General features: G+C 44.3%; 1 protein-coding gene across 1 annotated transcript in view; it reads left to right on the top strand.

Moving 5' to 3' along the window:
* COG6 (component of oligomeric golgi complex 6) overlaps window positions 1–20,423 on the top strand; it is a 284,653-nt gene that overhangs the window by 209,623 nt on the left and 54,607 nt on the right. Inside the window, exons 14-16 of the mRNA XM_029602762.1 lie at window positions 10,442–10,573; window positions 11,361–11,528; window positions 11,870–11,977. Of these exons, the coding sequence (XP_029458622.1) occupies window positions 10,442–10,573; window positions 11,361–11,528; window positions 11,870–11,977 (408 nt within the window). The remainder of the gene's footprint in view (window positions 1–10,441; window positions 10,574–11,360; window positions 11,529–11,869; window positions 11,978–20,423) is intronic.

Raw genomic sequence — 20,423 nt, forward strand, 5'->3', positions numbered from 1 at the left:
GGACGCCGGCAAAATTGAGCATCCGGTTTTCAAGCCGCGGGCCCATTTAAAAATTTTTTTCTTTTTTTAACTTTTGGGGCCTCCGACTTAATATCACCATGATATTAAGTCGTAGGGTGCACAGAAAAGCAGTTTTTAGTGCCTACCTTTGGGTAGGCGCTAATTTCTTAAAGTAAAATCTGCAGCTTGGCTGCACATTTTCCTTTCTGAATCGCGCGGGAATACCTAATAGGGCCATCAACGTGCATTTGCATGTTGCGGGCGCTATTAGGTTTGGGGGGGAGGGGGGTGGACAACGCGTTTTCGACGCGTTTTCGACGCGCTATTACTCCTTACTGAATAAGGGGTAAAGCTAGCGCGTCGAAATCACGCGTCCAATCACGGGTTAACAGTGTGCTCTGCCGGAGTGCACTGTACTGTATCGGCCTGTTAGTTAATAATAATTTCTTACGTTCCATTTTTGTGGAAGTATTCTGAGACATAGTACACAACTTTTCGTACCTAATTACAGTTGATGCATTTTTTCTGCTCAGAAACATGAAAGCGTGAGTTGATCATGGCAGGATTTGAGATTATAAGTTCTGAGTGTACACAGTGATACTAAACAGATACCTGAGATAGCACAGGCATGCTATTTCCAGCCTTAGCTTAACTAATTTTGTATTGGTTAATGTTCTGAAAGAGCAACAAATCTATATTCAGTAAGCCGGCGAGGGGATAAGTTATCTTGTCAAAGTTTTCATAGGTATTCAATGGCACAAGTCTCCCATTGAATAGAGTCGCCTAAAACTATCACATCTCCATATGAAACAATCCTAGTGGACCTTAAATTTCTAGAAGAATCAAGCCACTCACATACTTCAGGAATATATCAGTGTATTGGAGAAGCTTCGAGAAACCTGACTTGGTGACTTTCCCATCAGCATTTTCTTTTACAAAGATTAAAATAAAAATCCCTGCTGCCATTGAAAACTCAGTTGGGGGGGGGGGGAGGTTTTCTCATTTTCAAAGAGCCTCATTTATGTTGTGGACATAAATACAACATTTCATGATCTCTGCAGTAGAGATATATAATATTTTGCAATACAGATACAGACCAGAGGTTTTTCATGCTGACATCTGGAGTTGTGAAGCATCTTAATAAATTGATGCTATATATGTTACAAGTGAGCAACAAGCTCACTAGAATATATGAAGTCTAGTTAGGGAGCATGTTTAATTTTAACACAGAAAAAAAATGAAAAAGCAGAAGTAGAAAAGTCAAAACAGATGAAAAGTGGAATGCCTCAGTGGAAGTTGCCTAAAGAAATAAAAAGGTAAAGATGCGAGCTTGAGAGGAGTACAAAGGAAGAAAGATCTGAAGCAAGGGATAGCCGTAATGGAGGGGAGGGATAGTGGTAGTGGAATGAGAAGGTCACATGAAGATGCATGGGATAAAAATCAATAAGCAGATGGATAAAGGGACAGGTGAGAAAGGAAAGATTAAAAGGGGAGGAAATATGAAGAGAAAAGGGGGAAAGAAAGGTTCAGAAGTTTATAATGGGCGGGAAGGAAGTTTGGCAGACAAGACAAAATAGAAGAGGAGCAGAGCATAACAAACGAGGACTATGGAGAACAAGGTTTGTTTTCAGACAGCGATTTACATGAATAAACTGGATTGTAGGTGCATAAATTATTTTGAAAATGAACCCCTAAATATGCACACACGCAATCAAACTTGTCCTGGATCTGTGCAGTATTTGATGCTTTCACAGTTCTCGGTAATGCACATTATGCTGCTTTGGTACAATCTAGGAGAAGAAAGTGTGTGCTGTATTTCAGCGAATGCTACCATATCTCCCATCACTTTTGTATCTAAATTTATATCCATCTCTGAACTACAGAAAAGTCTTAATCAACGTGAAATATAATATTCTTTATCTTCTTAATGTGTCGTGCTTTCTTGCTGCTTAGTAAGGGTAGGTTCTGTCAGAAGTGGTGAAAGGTTTCAAAATAAAACATATTAAAGGAGCTGGGCTGCTAATTTAGACATGCTCAGCGTATCTGCGTCAAAGAGAAGGAACAGTTCTCTTTAAAAGAAACTTAAGCTGGCGTTGACATGAGCCGTGTGCAGTTTGGAAGTGAAAACAGCCTTCTACGCCAGTCTCAAATTAAGGCCAAAATATCCCTGGACACGGCACCATTCAGATCTGAGAACAGCTTGTTCAGGGCATAATCAATACTAATAATAAACCAAGAAGGACTTCATTCACTACTGTAAACTGCCCTCAGTTGCAGCATTGATTGGTGCTGCCGAGCAGAAGCCCATTTTTGCATGGTGCTTGTTTTCTGCTGAGAATTCACAGTTTCAAATAAACCTTTGAAATTTCATTTATGCTGAATTGAAAGCTTTTGCTTCAAAATAGGCCTATCTTTGCTGGAAAAAAAAAAAAAAGTTTAAGTCCATGCTGGTTGCTTTCTGCACTCAAAATCCTTTTTTGACAAAAGTAAAATACCTTTGTACCGTTGTTGGAATATAATCAGCGGTCTCTCAGCTGCTGTAGTTTCAACTTTGTTGCAGGTATCTTTGTTCTTCAAAATATTGATTTGACTGTTTCTTTAGTCTAGTGCTTTTTGTATTGTATCTTTCTTTGTCCAAATGCATATTATTTTGTATATATACATTATGAGGTCAATTTTCAGCTTCCCAGCGGTGCTTGTGTACCCATAGGCCTATAAGGCAATTTTCAAAGGAAGGCTCCTCATGGAGTTTCCCTTTGAAAATCCCACGTTGGGCACATGCTGCAGGGATTAATTACCCCATATACTTTGCAGGTTCAAAGTAAGCTAGGTAAAGAGGGGGGAAGCAAGCACAGGGATTTCAGAATGAAATCACTGTACTTACTTTCTCTGATCCACTCCCAGTGCTATCCCTTTACCTTGTGGAGAGCTGGAGCAAATTTCAAAAGGGCCTTCTCTGTTTACCTGCTGAGTATCCCTTTGAAAATTGAACCCTTAGTACTGTTCTGTTGTCTCTAAGGACCTTTGTTTTCAGATTTTATTTTTCCTGGGAATTAAACACCTCTTCCCCCCCCCCCCCCCCCCCCCCCCCGAAAAAGATGACTCTCACTTATTTTTCCTGTTTGTTATAACAAAGACATTTTCCCACAGATTATTAATCCACAGAAATTCTCAGGAAAAATAAAATAACTGAAAACGAAGTGCTACCATATGTGAATTTAGTCGTGTTCTGGCAGCCTAACATATGTATATAGAGATTAAAATGTTCTGTTGGTGATGTCTCTTATTATGTGTCAAATAATCATACAAATGTATATTTCTGAAAAAAATAGGAGAACCAAGGAAAATATTTTTTCAAAATACTCCTATCTGCAGCATTCGTTGCATGCTAAATAGGGACTTCATCTCTATATAGTGAACACTTGTACTGCAAGAAACACTCAGTATTTTAATCGCTGGTCCAAAAATAGTCTAGTTCAAGACCACTGGTTTTTTGTTTTTTTTTAATTATTTTTTGTACAGAAAATATTATCATTACCAAATCGAAAATTCCATGTATCACATAATTTATGCTGACATAAACCAAACGCCTGTCTATCTCTTCTATCCAGTGATTAAAATATTTGTAGTTTTTGCAATACAAGTGTTTACCAAACAAAGATGTGGTCCATATTTAGCATGCAATTAATGGTGCAGATAAGAATATTTTGAAAAAAATCATATTATATGTCACCAGGTGTATGTTTTCTCCTAGGACAAGCAGGATGGTAGTCCTCACACATGGGTGACCTCATCTGATGGAGCCTGGCACGGAAAACTTATGTGAAAGTTTCTAGAAACTGGCACACTGAGCATGCCCAGCATGCCACTATCCACGCATCAATGTGGGATCCCTCTTCAGTCTCTTCTTTTTTGCGGAGCTGTCGACTCATGGTTGCAGAGCTTGTGCTCTTTTTTTCTTCAGAAAATGATTTTTTCCTGTGCCGGGTCCCTCTTCATTCCTCCTGGCTTTAGTTATCAGGTAGTGCAGTAAGTTTTGTCTTATATGCAATCTATTCCTGGTAACACTGTCCGCCAGTCATCGACTGTTCACTGGCCATTTTTCATCATGGCATTGTTGGGTTGATGTTGATGACCCCGATGACTTCTACGGATCCTTTGCCTGGGGGCGTGGCATGAGATTTAGGGCTGTCATTTTTGCGACCAGATGACTCCCAAGGGATGGTGCACCTGCCTGGATAAAATGGAGAAGCTGTTTGGGTCCAAGAAGTATGAACCCTTGACATCAGCATCTGGAACATTGATGCTGAAGGGACAAGGGGAACCAATGGACACCAATCCCTCGGTGTCCACTCCTCCTCCAGGGCCTCCAGTAGAGAGGGGTGCCGGAGATTGGCCTTCATTGTTCTCATCTCGCTTGAGGACTTTGGATCATTTCCTTCATCCTTGGCGCTGGAGAAAGACCAGTCAAGCACCGTGGGAAGCCCTGGAAACATCGCCACCGGTCTCCGTCTTCACATGGTGCCGGGCTCGGGTTGGCACCGACTTCTGCTGTGATGCCCCCAAAGCGACCAAGAGGCGAAGACGTATCACCCTCCATCAAGGCCGTGGTCCTAGGCATTTCCCACCAATTCTTGTGCCAGGTAACGATTCCCCTTGGTGCCCCGAGGGGAATCTGGCTACGCCTCCTTCTCCTCAGGCTGCCCTATCGTCAGTGGCCTTGGAGGAGGAGCTTGAATGCAGGGTGCAGTTGGCGGTTGTTCGAGCCCTGCAGGGCATCGAGCTGCCGGCCCCACCAGTGCTGGAGCCTGCACCCTTGATTTTGGCACCACTGCTGGAGCACCTTGACATTCTGCTCGGCATTCTCCCCCTGCAGTTGATGCTGGTGGCCAGGGTACCATCGATGCCCCAGTGGCCACTGGTGCCTCCTCCTCCCAATGCTATCCCCATTGTGTGGTCCCCCAAGGAGGGAGGGGCCTTCGAAGCTGGAAGGGCTGTCGAGGATTTTGGTTCCATCACTAGCATTGCCCGGTCCAACTATGGGCCCTTCGAGGCCATCGATGTCCTTGGTGCCCAAGCTGTTGGGCCTGGGAAGCCCCCCCCCCCCCCACATGCACCTCTGGGCGATCTTAGCGATGATGATGCCCCTTACGACCTGTGGGGAGATGATACCTCCGAGTCTTCTTTCAGTGACTTTGGTGATCTTCCCACAGACCCATCTCCTCTGGAGGAGTGGTGCTGGTCCCCTCCTGAAGACTTAACCTTTGCTGGTTTCATGCAGGCCATAGCTGAAGCCATTACGTTCCAGCTTCTTATGGAGGTAGATGCCAAACACAAGATGCTGGAGGCCCTCTAGTTTGTAGATACCCCAAAGGAGGTGGTGGCAGTTTCCGTGCATGAGATTTTCAAGGAGTTGCTCCTACAGATTTGGCAAACCCCGACTCCGTACCTTCAGTGAACAGGAAGGCCAATGCAGCGTACGTAGTCTAGCATGCTATGGGGTTTGAGAAACAGCTCCCACACCAGTCGGTTGTGGTGGAGACTGCCCTTAAGCAGGCCAAGTGCTCTTGCACCCATGCTTCCACAGGAGCACAGGGCGCTGGATGCATTGGAAAGGAAGGTGTTTCAGGGCACCATGTTGATTGCCCAGTTTGCCTCTTACCAGCTTTACATGACGCACTATTCTCAGAACTTCTGGAAGCAGATCCAGGAGTTGACCGAGCATCTTCCTCAGCAGTCATGCTGCAGGGTCTGGAATGCGGCAAGCATGAAGTGCATTCCACCTATGATGTTTTTGAGACGGCTGCAGCCACAAGGTTTGGTGCCCGCCGGATGGCCTGACTTAGGGCCTAGGATCTCTACCCGAAGGTGTAGGAGAGGCTCGCAGAACTGCCCTGTACTGGCAACAACCTCTTTAACTGAACCACAGCATCCCTCACCTTGTCACCAAACGATCAAAATGAAACCCTGCAGAATCTCTCAGCCAGTATGTCAGACCCGCCATCCTTGGCCAGGAAGTCCTCATGTCAGGGCCCAAGAAGGCCTTTCTACTGCCAGAGGAAATACTACCTTCCCACTTCCCACAGCTGGGAGTGCATGAGAGCCTTAGCCTTCTACTTGGTGCATATGGCAGGCCATATGCAGTCTACGCAACTCTTCATCTCTTTTGACAGGAATAGATTAGGAATTGCAGTTGCTAAGCAGACCCTGTCCAACTGGCTGACAGATTGCATGAGAGTTTGATTGGCTTTGAGGGAGCATAAGCCAACTGCCCATACCCTCGACACAGGACCCTCTGGTTGGTGGCTGGTTATGGTTCTTTCTGTACCGTTGGCCCAGCGTTACATCGGACCAGTGGGTTCTGCCCATCGTGAGTCGAGGGTACTGGCTGAACTTCCTGAGTGTCCCTCCGGACTCTCCCCCGCGCTCCCCGTCAGTCATTGCATCAGGAAACACTGTTGGCAGAGCTCACCTCCTTGGTAAGGGCCAGAGCTGTCGAGCCCGTTCTGCTGAGACAGTGGGGATTCTACTCCCACTGTTTCCTGATTCCAAGGAGAAGAGGGGCACTCCATCCCATTCTATGCTTGAGAGCCTTGAACAAGTTTCTAAAAAGAGAAAAGATCAAGATGGTCTCTCTGGGAACCCTGATTACCCTCCTACAAAGAGGAAATTGGCTTTGCTCCCTTGATCTAAAAGATGCCTACATGCACATCAACATCAAGATCTTCCAAGGTCACAGGAAGTATCTGCAGTTTGTGTTGATCGAGCAGCATTTTCTCTACAGGGTGCTGCCATTAGTTTTGCCTTGGCCCCTGTGCCTTCACCAAGTTGCCTGGCTGTAGAGGGGGCATACCTCTGCAGGTTAGGGGTGCATGTGTTCCCCTACCTGGATGATTGGCTCATCAAGAGCCCCACCCAGGAGGGAGCAGTGCCGTCTTTGAGTTTGACCATTCGGGTGTTAGAATCTTTAGGGTTTATCATCAACTACCCAAAGACCCATCTTGACTCGTCGCCTCAATTGAATTTCATTGGTGCCAGGTCCGAGTGTATCTTCTGGCGCCCGGTGGATCACTTTGGTATCCATTGCAGGAATGGTCCACCAGAACCAGCAGATTTCGGCTCGACGCATGTTGCAACTCTTGAGACACATGGCCGCAACCATCCGTTTTACTCCCTTAGCTTGCTTACATTTGCGCAGAGCTCAATAGACCTTGCAGTCCCATTGGTGGCAGGCTTCCCAGGATCTCCACGTCTGCATCCGCACTGCTCACCTCTCCGGGACTCCCTGTGTTGGTGGCAGAGACTGGCCAACTTGGAGCAGGGGATGACCTTTCAAAATCCCCCCTATCCAGATTGTGCTCACTACGGATGTATCCAATCTGGGGTGGGGTGCCCACTTGGAGGAGCTCTGCACCCAGGGCTTATGGTCCGCCCAGGAGGTTCAGTGTCAGATCAACTTCCTGGAGTTTCATGCAATCCGGTATGTGCTCTGGGCATACCAAGTTGGCCAGTCTCTGCCACCAACACAAGGTGAGGGATGCTGTGAAACTCCAGAAAGTTGATCTGACACTGAACTTCCTGGGCGAACCATAAGCCCTGGGTGCAGAGCTCCTCCTAATGGGCACCCCACCCCAGATTGGATACATCCGTAGTGAGCACAATCTGGATAGGGGGAATTTTGAAAGGTCATCCCCTGCTCCAAGTTGGTCAATCTCTGCCACCAACACAAGGTGAGGGATGCTGTGGTTCAGTTAAAGAGGTTGATCCAGACCGACAACCAGGTGGCAATGTAGTACCTCAACAAACAGGGAGGTACAAGGTCGTTTCTCCTGTGCCAAGAAACCATTCAGATCTGGTTTTGGGTATAGTGCTCTGAGCTATGTACCTGGCTGGGATGGAGAATGTGGTGGCGGTCAGGCTGAGTCAAGCCTTCTGACCCCACAAGTGGTCCCTGAATCAGGAAGTGGCAGATCTTCCACCTTTGGGGGACTCCAGACGTGGATCTGTTCACTTCCCCCTGTGACAGGAAGGTGGATCATTTCTGCTGCCTGTTTAGGGGGGGACGGTAAACTAGCCTCAAATGCCTTTGCCCGCCATTGGGGCAAGGGCCTTCTGTATGCATACCCTCCACTTCCCCTGGTGATGAAGGCTCTCCTGAAGCTTTGACAGGACAGGGGAACTGTCAAAGCGTGAGCGTGAGCACCGAGGCCTGGATCCGTTCTCCTGCTCTACACCAAAACTGTTGGATTACCTCCTACACCTTTTGGACGCTGGCTTAAAGACTAACTCAGGGTACACCTGAGTGCAATCGGTGCTTACTGGGGCGTGGATAGTTCACCCATCTCTGTGCAACCCATTATGGGACGCTTTATGCGGGATCTGCTTCAGCTGAATCCTCCCCTGCGGCCCTCCGCCGTGTACTGGGACCTCAATGTGGTGTTGGCTCACTCATGAAATCTCCTTTCTAGCTGCTGTGTTATTGTGACCTCAAGTTGACTTGGAAGACCATATTTTTGGTAGTGTTCACCTCCGCGCAGAGTCAGTGAACTTCAGGCCTTAGTGACGTACCCACCCTACACAAAATTCTTCCATAATAAAGTGGTTCTGCACATGCACCCTAAATTTCTGTCTAAGGTGATGACAGATTTCCATCTTAACCAGTCGATCATCTTGCCCACCTTTTATCCCAAGCCTCATTTGTACCAGGGCGAACGGGCTCTGCACAGTCTGGAGTGCAAGAGAGCCTTAGCCTTCTACTTGGCGCATACGGCAGGCCATATGCAGTCTACGCAACTCTTCATCTCGTTTGACACGAATAGATTAGGAGTTGCAGTTGTTAATCTGACCCTGTCCAACTGGCTGACAAATTGCATCTCCTTCTGCTATTCTCAGGCGGGACTGCAGCTTGGGGGCCACATCAAGGCTCATTCTGTCAGAGCCATGGCAACTTCAGTGGCCCACTTGAAGGCAGTCTCTGTGGACGAGATCTACAAGGCTGTGACATGGAGTTCTCTCCACACTTTTGCCTCTCACTACTGCCTGGACAGGGTTGGCCGGTCTGACAGCAGCGTCAACCAATCTGTCCTCCAGAGTCTCTTTCAGCTGTGAAACCCAGTTCTTCCTGCCTGCGGTCCTTTTTTTGGATTCAGGCTGTTCCACTCAGTTACCAACAGCACCACTGTTATTGGGCCTATTGGCATGTCATTAGGTGCCTGTTGGTTGTTTTGTCTTCGGGGACAGCCTGTAGCTAAGGATTCACCCATATGTGAGGACTACCACCCTGCTTGTCCTAGGAGAAAACAGAGTTGCTTACCTGTAACAGGGGTTCTCCTAGGACAGCAGGATGTTAGTCCTCATGAAACCCGCTCGCCACCACCAGAGTTGGGTTTCTCCTGTTTATTTATTTATTTTCATAATTCTATGTTGTGAGACTAAAGAGGGAACCCATGTGGATGCGTGGATAGTGGCATGCTGGGCATGCTCAGTGTGCCAGTCAAAGTTTCCCATGCCGGGCTCCATCGGATGATGTCGCCCATATGTGTGGACTAACACCCTGTTGTCCTAAGAACACCTGTTACAAGTAAGCAATGCTGCTAGACAGCTAGAGCTACACCAAGCACATGCAGGATGACACTCACATAATAAGAGACATTGCTGGAAGCTCGTTTTATTATAGCATGAAACCCTTGTCCTTTTGTAGGGGTCCGATAAGAAATTTGCTTTTGCTTTTTTTTTTTTTTTAAATATGAAGAAGTTGCGCAGGGAAAGATTTCTATATGGACCAAAATTAGAGGCAAGGAGGCAAACATTTTTATGTTAGTCCAATAAAAAGTATTTCAACCTAAAATTAATCCTATTTTCTTTGGGACCACTATGGCTGCTAGAATGCTGCATTTCAAATCCATGGTGGAATGATGCTGAAATGTTCTTAGAAATAAAAAGGGCAGTACAAAAACTGGGACGTATTTGCTTCCCCAAAAAAGATCTAGTGACACCCCCCGCACAGAATGTTATTAGTTTTGCCATGCCCACATACTGTACTCCTCCTCTGCCACACACATGCTATGGGATCAACTTGGTGAATAAGAGCTTACCCTTTGACATACTAATTGCCTTAGTTTACCTCCTTGTCCCTCTGGTTATCCAGCTGCAAATGGTTAATAACTAGACTACGAAGACTCTGAAATGTCCTATATTGCTTATTGCATTTTGTATTGATTATTGTATTTTACATTGTGTTTTATTTTATTGTTGCTGGAAACTGCTTTGGGTTCATATTTTTAGGAAATTGGTATTTAAGTATAAATGGTTGTATAATAATAAATAGGCTGTGAAAAAAATGGCTAACTGGTTATTAAAAGACATTTTATATAGTTGTTTGCTGAAAATGTAGCCCAGTTTGGAGATTTAAAAAAACCAAATACATCCTTTTTCTCCATAGGTTGAGCTCCCACCACCTGATCTTGGACCAAGTTCTGCCCTGAATCAAACACTTGTGTTACTGCGAGAGGTTCTTGCATCCCATGATTCCTCTGTTGTACCTCTGGATGCTCGACAAGCTGATTTTGTGCAGGTGATATAGTCAGAAGGGCGAAAAAGGCATGCATGTACATAGATTTGGAAAATTTTCACATTTTTGTCTTATTAGAAATGATCTCACTGTTATTGGGTCATGGCCATGGCTAGGCTAGGCCATGGCCATTTCTGCTAGGCTCATAGTCAAGCTTCTCAACTTCCCTCTCCCCCTCCTCTCCTCAATTTTACTCTGATAGGACCACTGCTAGGCAAGTTTTCCATCCTCCAGGTTAATTTAACCACCTTATTAGTGCTTTGCAGCCTAGAGTTGAAAAGCACTGAAAATATGTTTGGAGATAAATCTGTATTAAAAAGAAAAAAATGTAAAAAAAAAAAATGCAATAGAAGAAAGGAAGCCCATATTTTACTTAAACACTCTTTTAAAAAAGGAAAAGATGTCAGAATAGGCACATGATCTGCACTTTACAAACTCGCAGAGGGACTCAGTCAGACCTTTTCTGGGGCTTGTCCAGGGTTGATTTGTCCTTACTTGCTTCTCTAATTAATGCAAGCCAATGACAAACAGGTTATGCATGTTTCCCGATTAACGCAGGAATAAGCCTAAGAGACCACAGTTATCGTGATCTATTTCACCTTTCGCTAACAAAGGGTATCCTCTGACGCATATGAAATTGGTTGCATTTGTGGGGAACCTATACTTTCCAAACAGCTGTTCAGGCGTAGTTAAAATAAAGCTAATCACCAGCTGATGGAACGTGTTGCATTATGCCAGAGGACCATCTCAGCCAAGGAAGTAAAGCTCTTTCTGCTGCTCTCAATTCTAGGTTCTCTCCTGTGTCCTGGATCCACTCTTACAGATGTGCACGGTCTCTGCCAGTAATTTAGGAACGGCTGACATGGCCACATACATGGTAAATTCCCTTTACATGATGAAGACGACCCTGGCCCTCTTTGAGTTCACTGACAAACGTCTAGAAATGCTGCAGTTTCAGGTAAATATTTTATAGGCATTAATTCAATAAAACAATGTCTATACAGATTCAGAGTTTACAGATCATTACTGTGATAGTTTGTATGCCATGCTTTTTTTTGGTGAGGAAGATGTTGCAGATCTTGAATATATTTTGCACAGCATGACTATTGGAACTGGTTAGGTTTTTCCATGACGCTTATAGCTGCATGATGTCTGTTCTCTAAAGGCAAGCATTTTTCATGCATGCACACACATTGCTGACCTTCTTTGAAAACTGTGTTCTTGAAACTCATCCTGTCAATACCCAAAATGTATTTCAGTAGCATTGACATACATTTCTTTTCCTATATTGATTTTCAGATTGAAGCTCATTTGGATACGCTTATCAATGAACAAGCCTCTTTTGTATTAACAAGAGCAGGACTGAGTTACATATATAATACCATACAGCAACACAGGCCAGACCAGGTAAGCTCTCTGCTATTCAGATACTACCACTGAACAGAAACTAAGAACATACAAGCTCGGACCTGAGAATTGTTGCAGTTCTGATAAGTCTGTAAAGTCATTGAGTCTAATATGAACTCTGTCCAGGAAAGCTAGTTTGGCAAGAAAGTGACATTTTGTGAGTAATGCTTATTATGCAGCCACTGGACAGATTTGTTTGTGCATTGTGGTTGCTACAGCATCTTACTTTAGAAAATAATCATACCTTTTAAAGACTGTTTTGATTATTGCAAAAGATTTACTCTCATCAGCTTTCTTTGCTTTTTTTTTCAAACAGTAGAGAAATATGCTTAATCAATATCTAGGAAAACAAGTTTGTAATAGGAAGGACTAGCATATTTTCATTAATTGTCATCACCTCTCTTGAAAACAAACCTATTAATACTGTTTGGGAGACATTCAAACCCTATAGACATTCCTTATTATCCATGCCAGACCAGTCCAGATGAGTAGGTTATGTCCCCCTGTCAGCAGATGGAGTCTGAAAAAAAAGCTCAGAGCTGACCTTCCTCCCTTTATAGGGGTCAGCTGCAGTTTTTCGGGATTCCAGCAGATAGCGCAGACATGTGGCCTGGTGCAGCAGTTAGGAGTAGGCTGCTCCCAGGAAGGCTTTAAGCTCAGGTTCCTGATGGAGGGTAGGCTGAGTCTTGTGGGTGCTCCAGGCGATGGTCCTGTTGAGACTGATAGTCCCTCCCCCCTTTGGAATTAACTCAGTTGGGGTCTGAGTTCCCACACCAATGGGTTAAGCATGGATGGACCTCAGTGACTTTGTGCCCTTGGTGGGTCTGGCAACAGGAGCTACTGATAGCACATGCTCCCTCCATTAGCTGGTAATTTTTAATATAAACTATACTACTTCCCTGTTGTGCTGCAAGTATGGAGATCAACGGGAGGCAGTAGAGTTTATATAAAAAAACAAAAAGGCTTTTAGCACAGCCGCTTCCCCAGACTGCCTCCCGGTTTCTTATGTTGCAGTGTTGGATTTGGTCAGGGGGTCTGAAATGATCACCCTCCCTCTCTCTGCTTGCTTTCGCTATGACTGTGAAAAGAGGGAGGCCTGTGGCTGGATGTAAGTAAGTCACAGTATGTCAGCCAGTGCATCCTTCCTGGCTTGTGAGTAGGCAGGTGCCAGGCAGGGCAGGAGCAATCCGCAGAGGGTCAGCAGCCTGCCAAAAGCAAAACTGGATGGGTTCCCCAGCTCGAGTCCTGGCTTCTACGACGGAAAGCAGTGCTTTAGTGCGTGTGGAACAGGGCCTGATTGATGCTTCCATTTTGGCGAGATGAGCAGCAATTTTATCACTGCTTTGTGCCAAAAATAAATAGTAGGTCAAGCCTGCTAGGCTCTTTACTTCCCTCTTTCCCTCTTATACTTGAATGAGGGCATTCCATGGGAACCATGTATTTTCCCTGAGACACAGCAGAGCCTGCGCAGCTTCAGTTCTCTACCAGGTTTTTATTTCAGCAGGTGACCTCACAGGCATGTTGGAGCTCTTTCTGCCTTCCTTGCTAGCAGAGCAATGGCGGGAATAGCCTGCAGAGAACGGCTTTCTTCCCCTCTATGCAAATCAAGCTTTCTAGAAGGTCTCTAAAGGCCAAATTAGGCTGATGATTGCTGTAGCTTTTAAAAAAAGAAAAAAAAAAGAAAGAAAATCCCAGCGTGGTCCTGCTTGGGCAGCTCCTTTATTTCCTCCTTGAGCATTTCCTAGCCCTTATCCATGTCTCTGCATGGAAGAACCTTTGAGGAGCTAGAGCACGCCACTGGCTGGACAGTCCTAGGGAGTCAACTGGACAAGAGGAGAAAAAGACAGCAAATTCCAGCAGACAGGGAGAGATTGCCGCCTCCTAAGGGAATAATGCCTTATTTGGGGAGGCTGTACATGAGAGAGGAGCTGGTGACCCTTAATTCCAGGGATCCTGCAGCTCGATGAGAGGCAGTAATCTTTAGGAGGATTCCATATTCCTGGGTGCTTCTCGCTACATCTGACTGTTTGAGATAAACTTTCCCCAGTGTGAGACACCACCTGTTTCCAGTCTGAAGGTGACCTTGAGAGATCTATGCTCCCTTCCCAGGGGAGAGAAGATTATGGTGTTGGATCAGCTGGGGGGGGCGGGATTGTCTTTGTCTTAAGGCTGCAGTTGGTGGAGGGAGCCCCACGTCTAGGGACCCCCATGATAGAAAGATTTAGTCTAGATGAGTGAGACGTAAACAGTCTTTCTTTTTTCTATAGTCTCTCACCCCAATCAGCTATTTGCAGTGGCTCCATGACGCCAGTCTTCCTGCATGGAGTCTACCATCCCTTGCAGGAAGCCATGGTGATCTTCCTCGCAGGTAACAGTGTGCAAAGGGAGAAGGTCTCAAACTTCTCTGTGCGGGGATCTACAGTTGGATTCCTGGCTCTTGAGTCTTGCACGGTGGAGGTAAGTGATGCTAGGAGCTCCTTTCGTTGAGTCCCCCATATAGCCTGGTCTGAGCTAATTACGGCCATGCTTTTCAGGAGCTCTCCCACAGAATGACCGCCTTTGCTGTCTCAGCTTCATTGTACAGTTTCACCCTCTCTAAAGGTTAATTTCTTTTGGACTTGTCCTGAAAGTTTAGGAACTAAAGCTCAGAGACTGGCTAGGGGTGCCTATCTGAAGCTCTCCTTTCCTGATTCCGCACCTCCCCAGGTCCAGTCTTAATTGGAGCCATTCCAGAGCTTATAAGCAATCTGCTCAGGCAGCTCTCTCCCTTCCTTGAGTAGGTAGACCAAGACAATGTGTGCAGCTGAGGCAGACTTCCCATTGTTGTGGGCTGCTGTGTTTGTGGCATGCTCCTTCACAGCCACACTTGAAGCTGGGTGGTCAGACACCACTTAGGGAGGCTTCTCTGTTGTCCATAGTATAGGCCTCAGGGGTGTTAGTATTAGACTGGTTTGGAGCCACAGTATATGGGGCTCTCTGTCCCTTGAAGGGAGGTTGGGGTGTAGTACAATTAACTTTGGGTCTCCCAGAACAAGTGGCAAGTTGTATTCTTGAGGTCCCCATGAGATTGGCGAACCTCTTCTTAGGTAGTTACCTATATGGATACAGAGTGGCAAGTCCCCTTATCCTCTCCAGGGGTTACTACCAGATATTTCTGAATTGCATTATCCTGGATCCCTAACTGACATCTTTGAGGCTCTCCCATTGTGCTAACCATGACCCCAGGTCAAGGGGTAATAAAAGCCTCCCTATGCAAGGAGGGTCTCTTTTTCCTCCTTTATTCAGGCGTCTGACTATTCAGGGCTCAGTAGAGCAAGAAAGTCGTTCGGCTACAGCCAGGGTCATGCAGGTTTGGCTCACTGATAATTATCTTGAGCAGAAGTTTGTCTTTTCCTAAACTCTGGAGTATAGAGAATCCCTCTTATATCTGAAGAAGAAAGTGGACTTGAGGCCTTGGACATTGAGAGCTCTGTACCTTACTTCCAGTGTTCAGATCTCCCATTTCCACATCCACTCTGAGCATGGTCCATTCTGCAGGTCCTAGATTCCAGGGCAACAGTCCTGAATCTGATACCTTGAACGCAGACCCATATGCATGTTATTCAGTATGCACAGGTCTCAGGGTTTATCCAATAGTACAGTTTCCAATGCTGTTTTCCCTCTCTCCAGGGAAATTAGAAGGAGCCTGATTATGTGGCTTTCATAGTTGTCTCCTGCAGGGATAGATTTAAAATCTCCTTCACAGGTTTATTTCACACCATAGGTATGAGTCTTATAGGTTGGGAGGAGAGTTATGTTCCAGGGTATCTGAAGTGGAGGCAGGAGTCCTAGTGGAGAATCAACAGTTCTAGGTCTAAGCCGAGAGCCAGAGTCAGTCGCCTAGCACTCCAGAAATCCTGGACTGTAGCTCGGGGGAAGGCAGCCCGGATGGCAGCAGTCAGTGTAATGCCATTTACTGATCTGAACAAGCTGAGGGAATCTAGTAGCCTTCAGAAACCTTGGTAAGTCAGATTTGATCTGTGATGGAGTTCCCATGCAGGACTTAGTAGCAGATCACCTGGCTGATATTGTCATCAGGTCTCTGACTATACCAACGCACATCCGTATTTGATGATTCAGACGCTAACTCAACAAAACCGGTGAATTTATCGCATCATGACCATCATACTAGGCATCATCGTGAAAGCTTGCGCTATTATGACTCAGCCTTATGCTTAATCATCGGACATTTAAATGGGAAGTCCCACAAAAATCCTTTTTTTCAAGACAATTTTTTATGTGCTATTAAAACTCAATGGAGTAAAGTACTTAGCTCAGTAATATATATATTTTTCCAACTTCTTCATGACGGTCCATCTTCTCTGGTTCCTTATGCCAGTCCTTTCTCAAGGGAAGTTTTCCTGCGTCAAAAAACTTCATGAGAAACTTAATACAAATAAGATAAAATATCACAGCGACCAATAACTTATATTCAGATACGCAGCACTACCAAAGGACTTACGTAAATGTTGCAAACAATGGCGATCTGGCGTTTCGTTTCAGATCATTATTTTCATTTCCAGAAAGCCTCCGGAACTAACTTAAATACCTTTGTACATGTAAATTAGATTGTGCTGCAAGGGATTCCCGCATGTAGTGGGGGCTTAGTGATGTCATTACAAGGGTATTTAAGTTAGTTCCGGAGGCTTTCCGGAAATGAAAATAATGATCTGAAACGAAACGCCAGATCGCCATTGTTTGCAACATTTACGTAAGTCCTTTGGTAGTGCTGCGTATCTGAATATAAGTTATTGGTCGCTGTGATATTTTATCTTATTTGTATTGTTTCTCATGAAGTTTTTTGACGCAGGAAAACTTCCCTTGAGAAAGGACTGGCATAAGGAACCAGCAATCCGAAACATGACCCCATGTCCGGTTACTTGTTTAGTCGGGAGAAAATGGACCATCACGAAGAAGTTGGAAAAAGATATATATTACTGAGCTAAGTACTTTACTCCATTGAGTTTTAATAGCACATAAAAAATTGTCTTGAAAAAAAGGATTTTTGTGGGACTTCCCATTTAAATGTCTGATGATTAAGCATAAGGCTGAGTCATAATAGCGCAAGCTTTCACGATGATGCCTAGTATGATGGTCATGATGCGATAAATTCACCGGTTTTGCTGAGTTAGCGTCTGAATCATCAAATACGGATGTGCGTTGGTATAGTCAGAGACCTGTTTACGTTCACCAACAGATCCAGTTTTTTTTACATCTTGATTTCACCTCTAGATCTTCTAATGATATTGTCATCATACAGACAAATGTTTTTGAGCCAACACTCTTGAGACCCTGAAGTGTTAAGGACTGGCAGAAGTTACCTTTGCCTTACTAGGGGTTAACTGTGGCACTTCCACGACTGCATTTAAAATCAGCCTGGTGAAGCTCTAAGATGATCAAGCCAGGGGTTTTGGATATCCTGGTAGAATCATGGCCCACATCCAATCTTCTGCATGTGTTCCCACTGGGAGTTTGAACATTACTTGGACCTTGTTTGAAAAATTCAAGTAGAGATTATTCTTCTTTATTCCTCCAGTCAGAGGATTCTTCCCTAAAAGATCCCTTCCATTCGTTTTTACAGTCCTGGATATTGAGAGAATCTGGCTACTTATCTAGGATACTTAGTGTTGGAGTACAGCCTTGGTAGTGCAAACAAGGGACCACATAACAAGAGATGTCAGTACCCAGCAATTATTTTGTGGATCATATGGAGAAAGCAAAGATCCTTAAGTACCAAGAGATACTATCAGAGACCAAGAAAATGTGGCAGAAGAATATTTAAATAGTCCCAATTATATTGGGTGCCACTGGCCTGATTAAGAGGAATTTTCAAGTGCATCCTGATATATTGCCTGTGAAAATTACACTCTATGAACTCCAGAAGGAGGCTCTCTTTGGCGCAATGCAAGTACTAAAAAGAGCGTTTATAGTAAATTTGAGAGATTGAGATCATCCCCAACATGCCATGGCTTAGGAATGAGGTTCATTCCTGTTATGGTATATGAAAAATAAATGCATTTGGCGAAACTGCCCCTGCAGAACTGGGCTAGAGTTTGGAGCCCCTGTGAGGTCTGGGAGCTATCATGGCTTCTTCCTGCCTGTTCTGGATAGAGGTTAAGTATGTTCTACTTGTCTGGACTGTCTGGCATGAACAATAAGGAAGGTGAAGTTTAAACTTACCTGTTTATTTCCTTTCCTTTATTCCTGCTAGGAAAGCCATAGTGATAAGGATTCACAATCTGACAAGTTCTGAAAGCTAAAAGCAAGTATGTTGCTCACTCTGAAGATAGTTGTCCTAATTGTGCCCAAAGGTTAATCTTATTCCATGGAGTGAAATTTCTTGGCTGCATCAGATTTGGTTGTGGTGGTGATGTTCTGAAAACCAAAAGAAAACAATTGTCTTCAGAAGTGTTCTGGAAGCCAAAACAATTGTCTTAGCTTTGATATAGGATGCTGAAGACTGCACCAGAACCTTGTAAAGGGAATGAAGTCAGCTTTGAGCTTTTTTTTTTGTCTCCATCTGCTGGCAGGGGGACATAACCCACTCATCTGGACTGGTCTGACAGGACTAAAGGAAAGGAAATCAACAGGCAAGTTTAAATTTCATCTTGGTGCAGTTATGGGGTTCTTATGGACCCCAATCCAAATACCCAGTAAGTAGTATACAATAACTGTGGAAAAACATGTGGAGTACATATTCAAAAGCCATTTAGATGGATAACATAATGAGTTATCCATCTATATGGCTTACCCAGCTATATTCAGCCTTTATCCAGATAAATTCTAGCCAGCTAATAAATTAGGCTGCTATAATTTAACCGGGTAAGTTAGGGGCGGTTCAGGGGTGTAACTGGGAGGAGTTGAATTAGCCAGCTAAGTTAATTGGCTAACTTCAATTTTGAGAGTTAGCCGGATGACTTAGCCAGCTAAGTCTGATTGAGTCAAAAAACTGTCCTAAAGTTAGCCGGCCAACTAATTAAGATATTCTACTATATTCAAGAGTGTGGTTGCACTGTTGAATATGCCTCCAAAGTTAGCCGGATAACTTTGCTATCCAGACTGTGTCTGAATATAGACCTCATATGTTATTATTATTATTTTGTTTTACATTAAATGCTTTTTATTTGTACTTTATAAAGGGGTTATTTTTTAAAAGGTTTCTGTACATAAAATTGGAAGTTAGCATGTAAGTAGCATGTACACATGCAAGTATTTTGGTAAAGCTGGAAGTAGATGCATACTAGCTGTGTAGCATGTAAATGTTAAAGGCAAAAATGGAGCAATTTAGGGGGGTTCTGGGACAGGGTATGGAATTGTTTAAGTCATCCCAAATGCTTGAGCGAATAAATATATTTTCAAACTCTTATGAAATGCCTGTGTACATATGATAAGATGCAGTTGTTCGGGGAGAGAGTTCCATAATGTAGGGGCCGCAACTGAGAAGGACTATTCTCTAGTTTCTGTGAGACGTGCTGCCCTCATAGATGGAATATCTAACAAGGCACTATGAGCTGATCTAAGCATGTGAGTGGAATTATAAATTTGCAGCATAGAATTAATCCATGGGAGTGATTTATTGCTCAATAATTTGTGTGTCAGCATAATTATTGTATACTTAACCCTCCATACAACCGGCAACCAATGAAGATTGTACAAAACAGGCGTAATATGATCTAGCAATTTAGCACTGGTTAAGACTCGTGCTGCAGAGTTCTGAACAAGTTGAAGTGCTCTCAGAGCATTTGCAGGCATGCCAATAAAGATACAATTATAATAGTGAAGGCTAGAAAACACCAGAGACTGAAATACAGTGTGAAAATCTGAAGGATTTACAAAGGCTTAAGTCTCTGTAGCACATGTAAATTATAGTAAGCAGCTGTAGCCACAGCTTGTACATGTGCATGCATGGAAAGCTTGGATTCCAGAATAATGCCAAGACTTTTGATTTGAGAAGCAACCAGAATACACTGACCCTCAAAACTCAAGGAGGTTGTGTTCTCTTGAGATGAAAGATGCTGTAATATGATAATTTCTGTCTTTACATTTAATAACAGCCTTTTATGAAATAACCATTGTTTAACAGTAGACAGGCAGATGGTGATCATTTCAGCTGTGGCTGCCCAAGTAGACATTACAGAGAAAGGACTGTATGTCATTAGCATAGAGCTATATCCTATCTCAAGGCCAGCCAACAGCATACAAACTGGGGCCATGTAGATGTTGAATAATATGGCCGATAAAGTTGATCCTTAGAGCCCTTTAGAAACTGCTGAGTCAGTTTTGATTTTTTGTTAGCCAGTTTTGATTTGTTGTGATTGATCAAACAAGATTCCCACTCACCTCCTGGAAAGTGCAGGACTACAATATTATCCCTGTCAATCCATGGCAGAGAAATAATTAGAAGTAC

The sequence above is a fragment of the Rhinatrema bivittatum genome, chromosome 5, assembly GCF_901001135.1.
Source record: "Rhinatrema bivittatum chromosome 5, aRhiBiv1.1, whole genome shotgun sequence".
NCBI classification, from domain to species: domain Eukaryota; kingdom Metazoa; phylum Chordata; class Amphibia; order Gymnophiona; family Rhinatrematidae; genus Rhinatrema; species Rhinatrema bivittatum.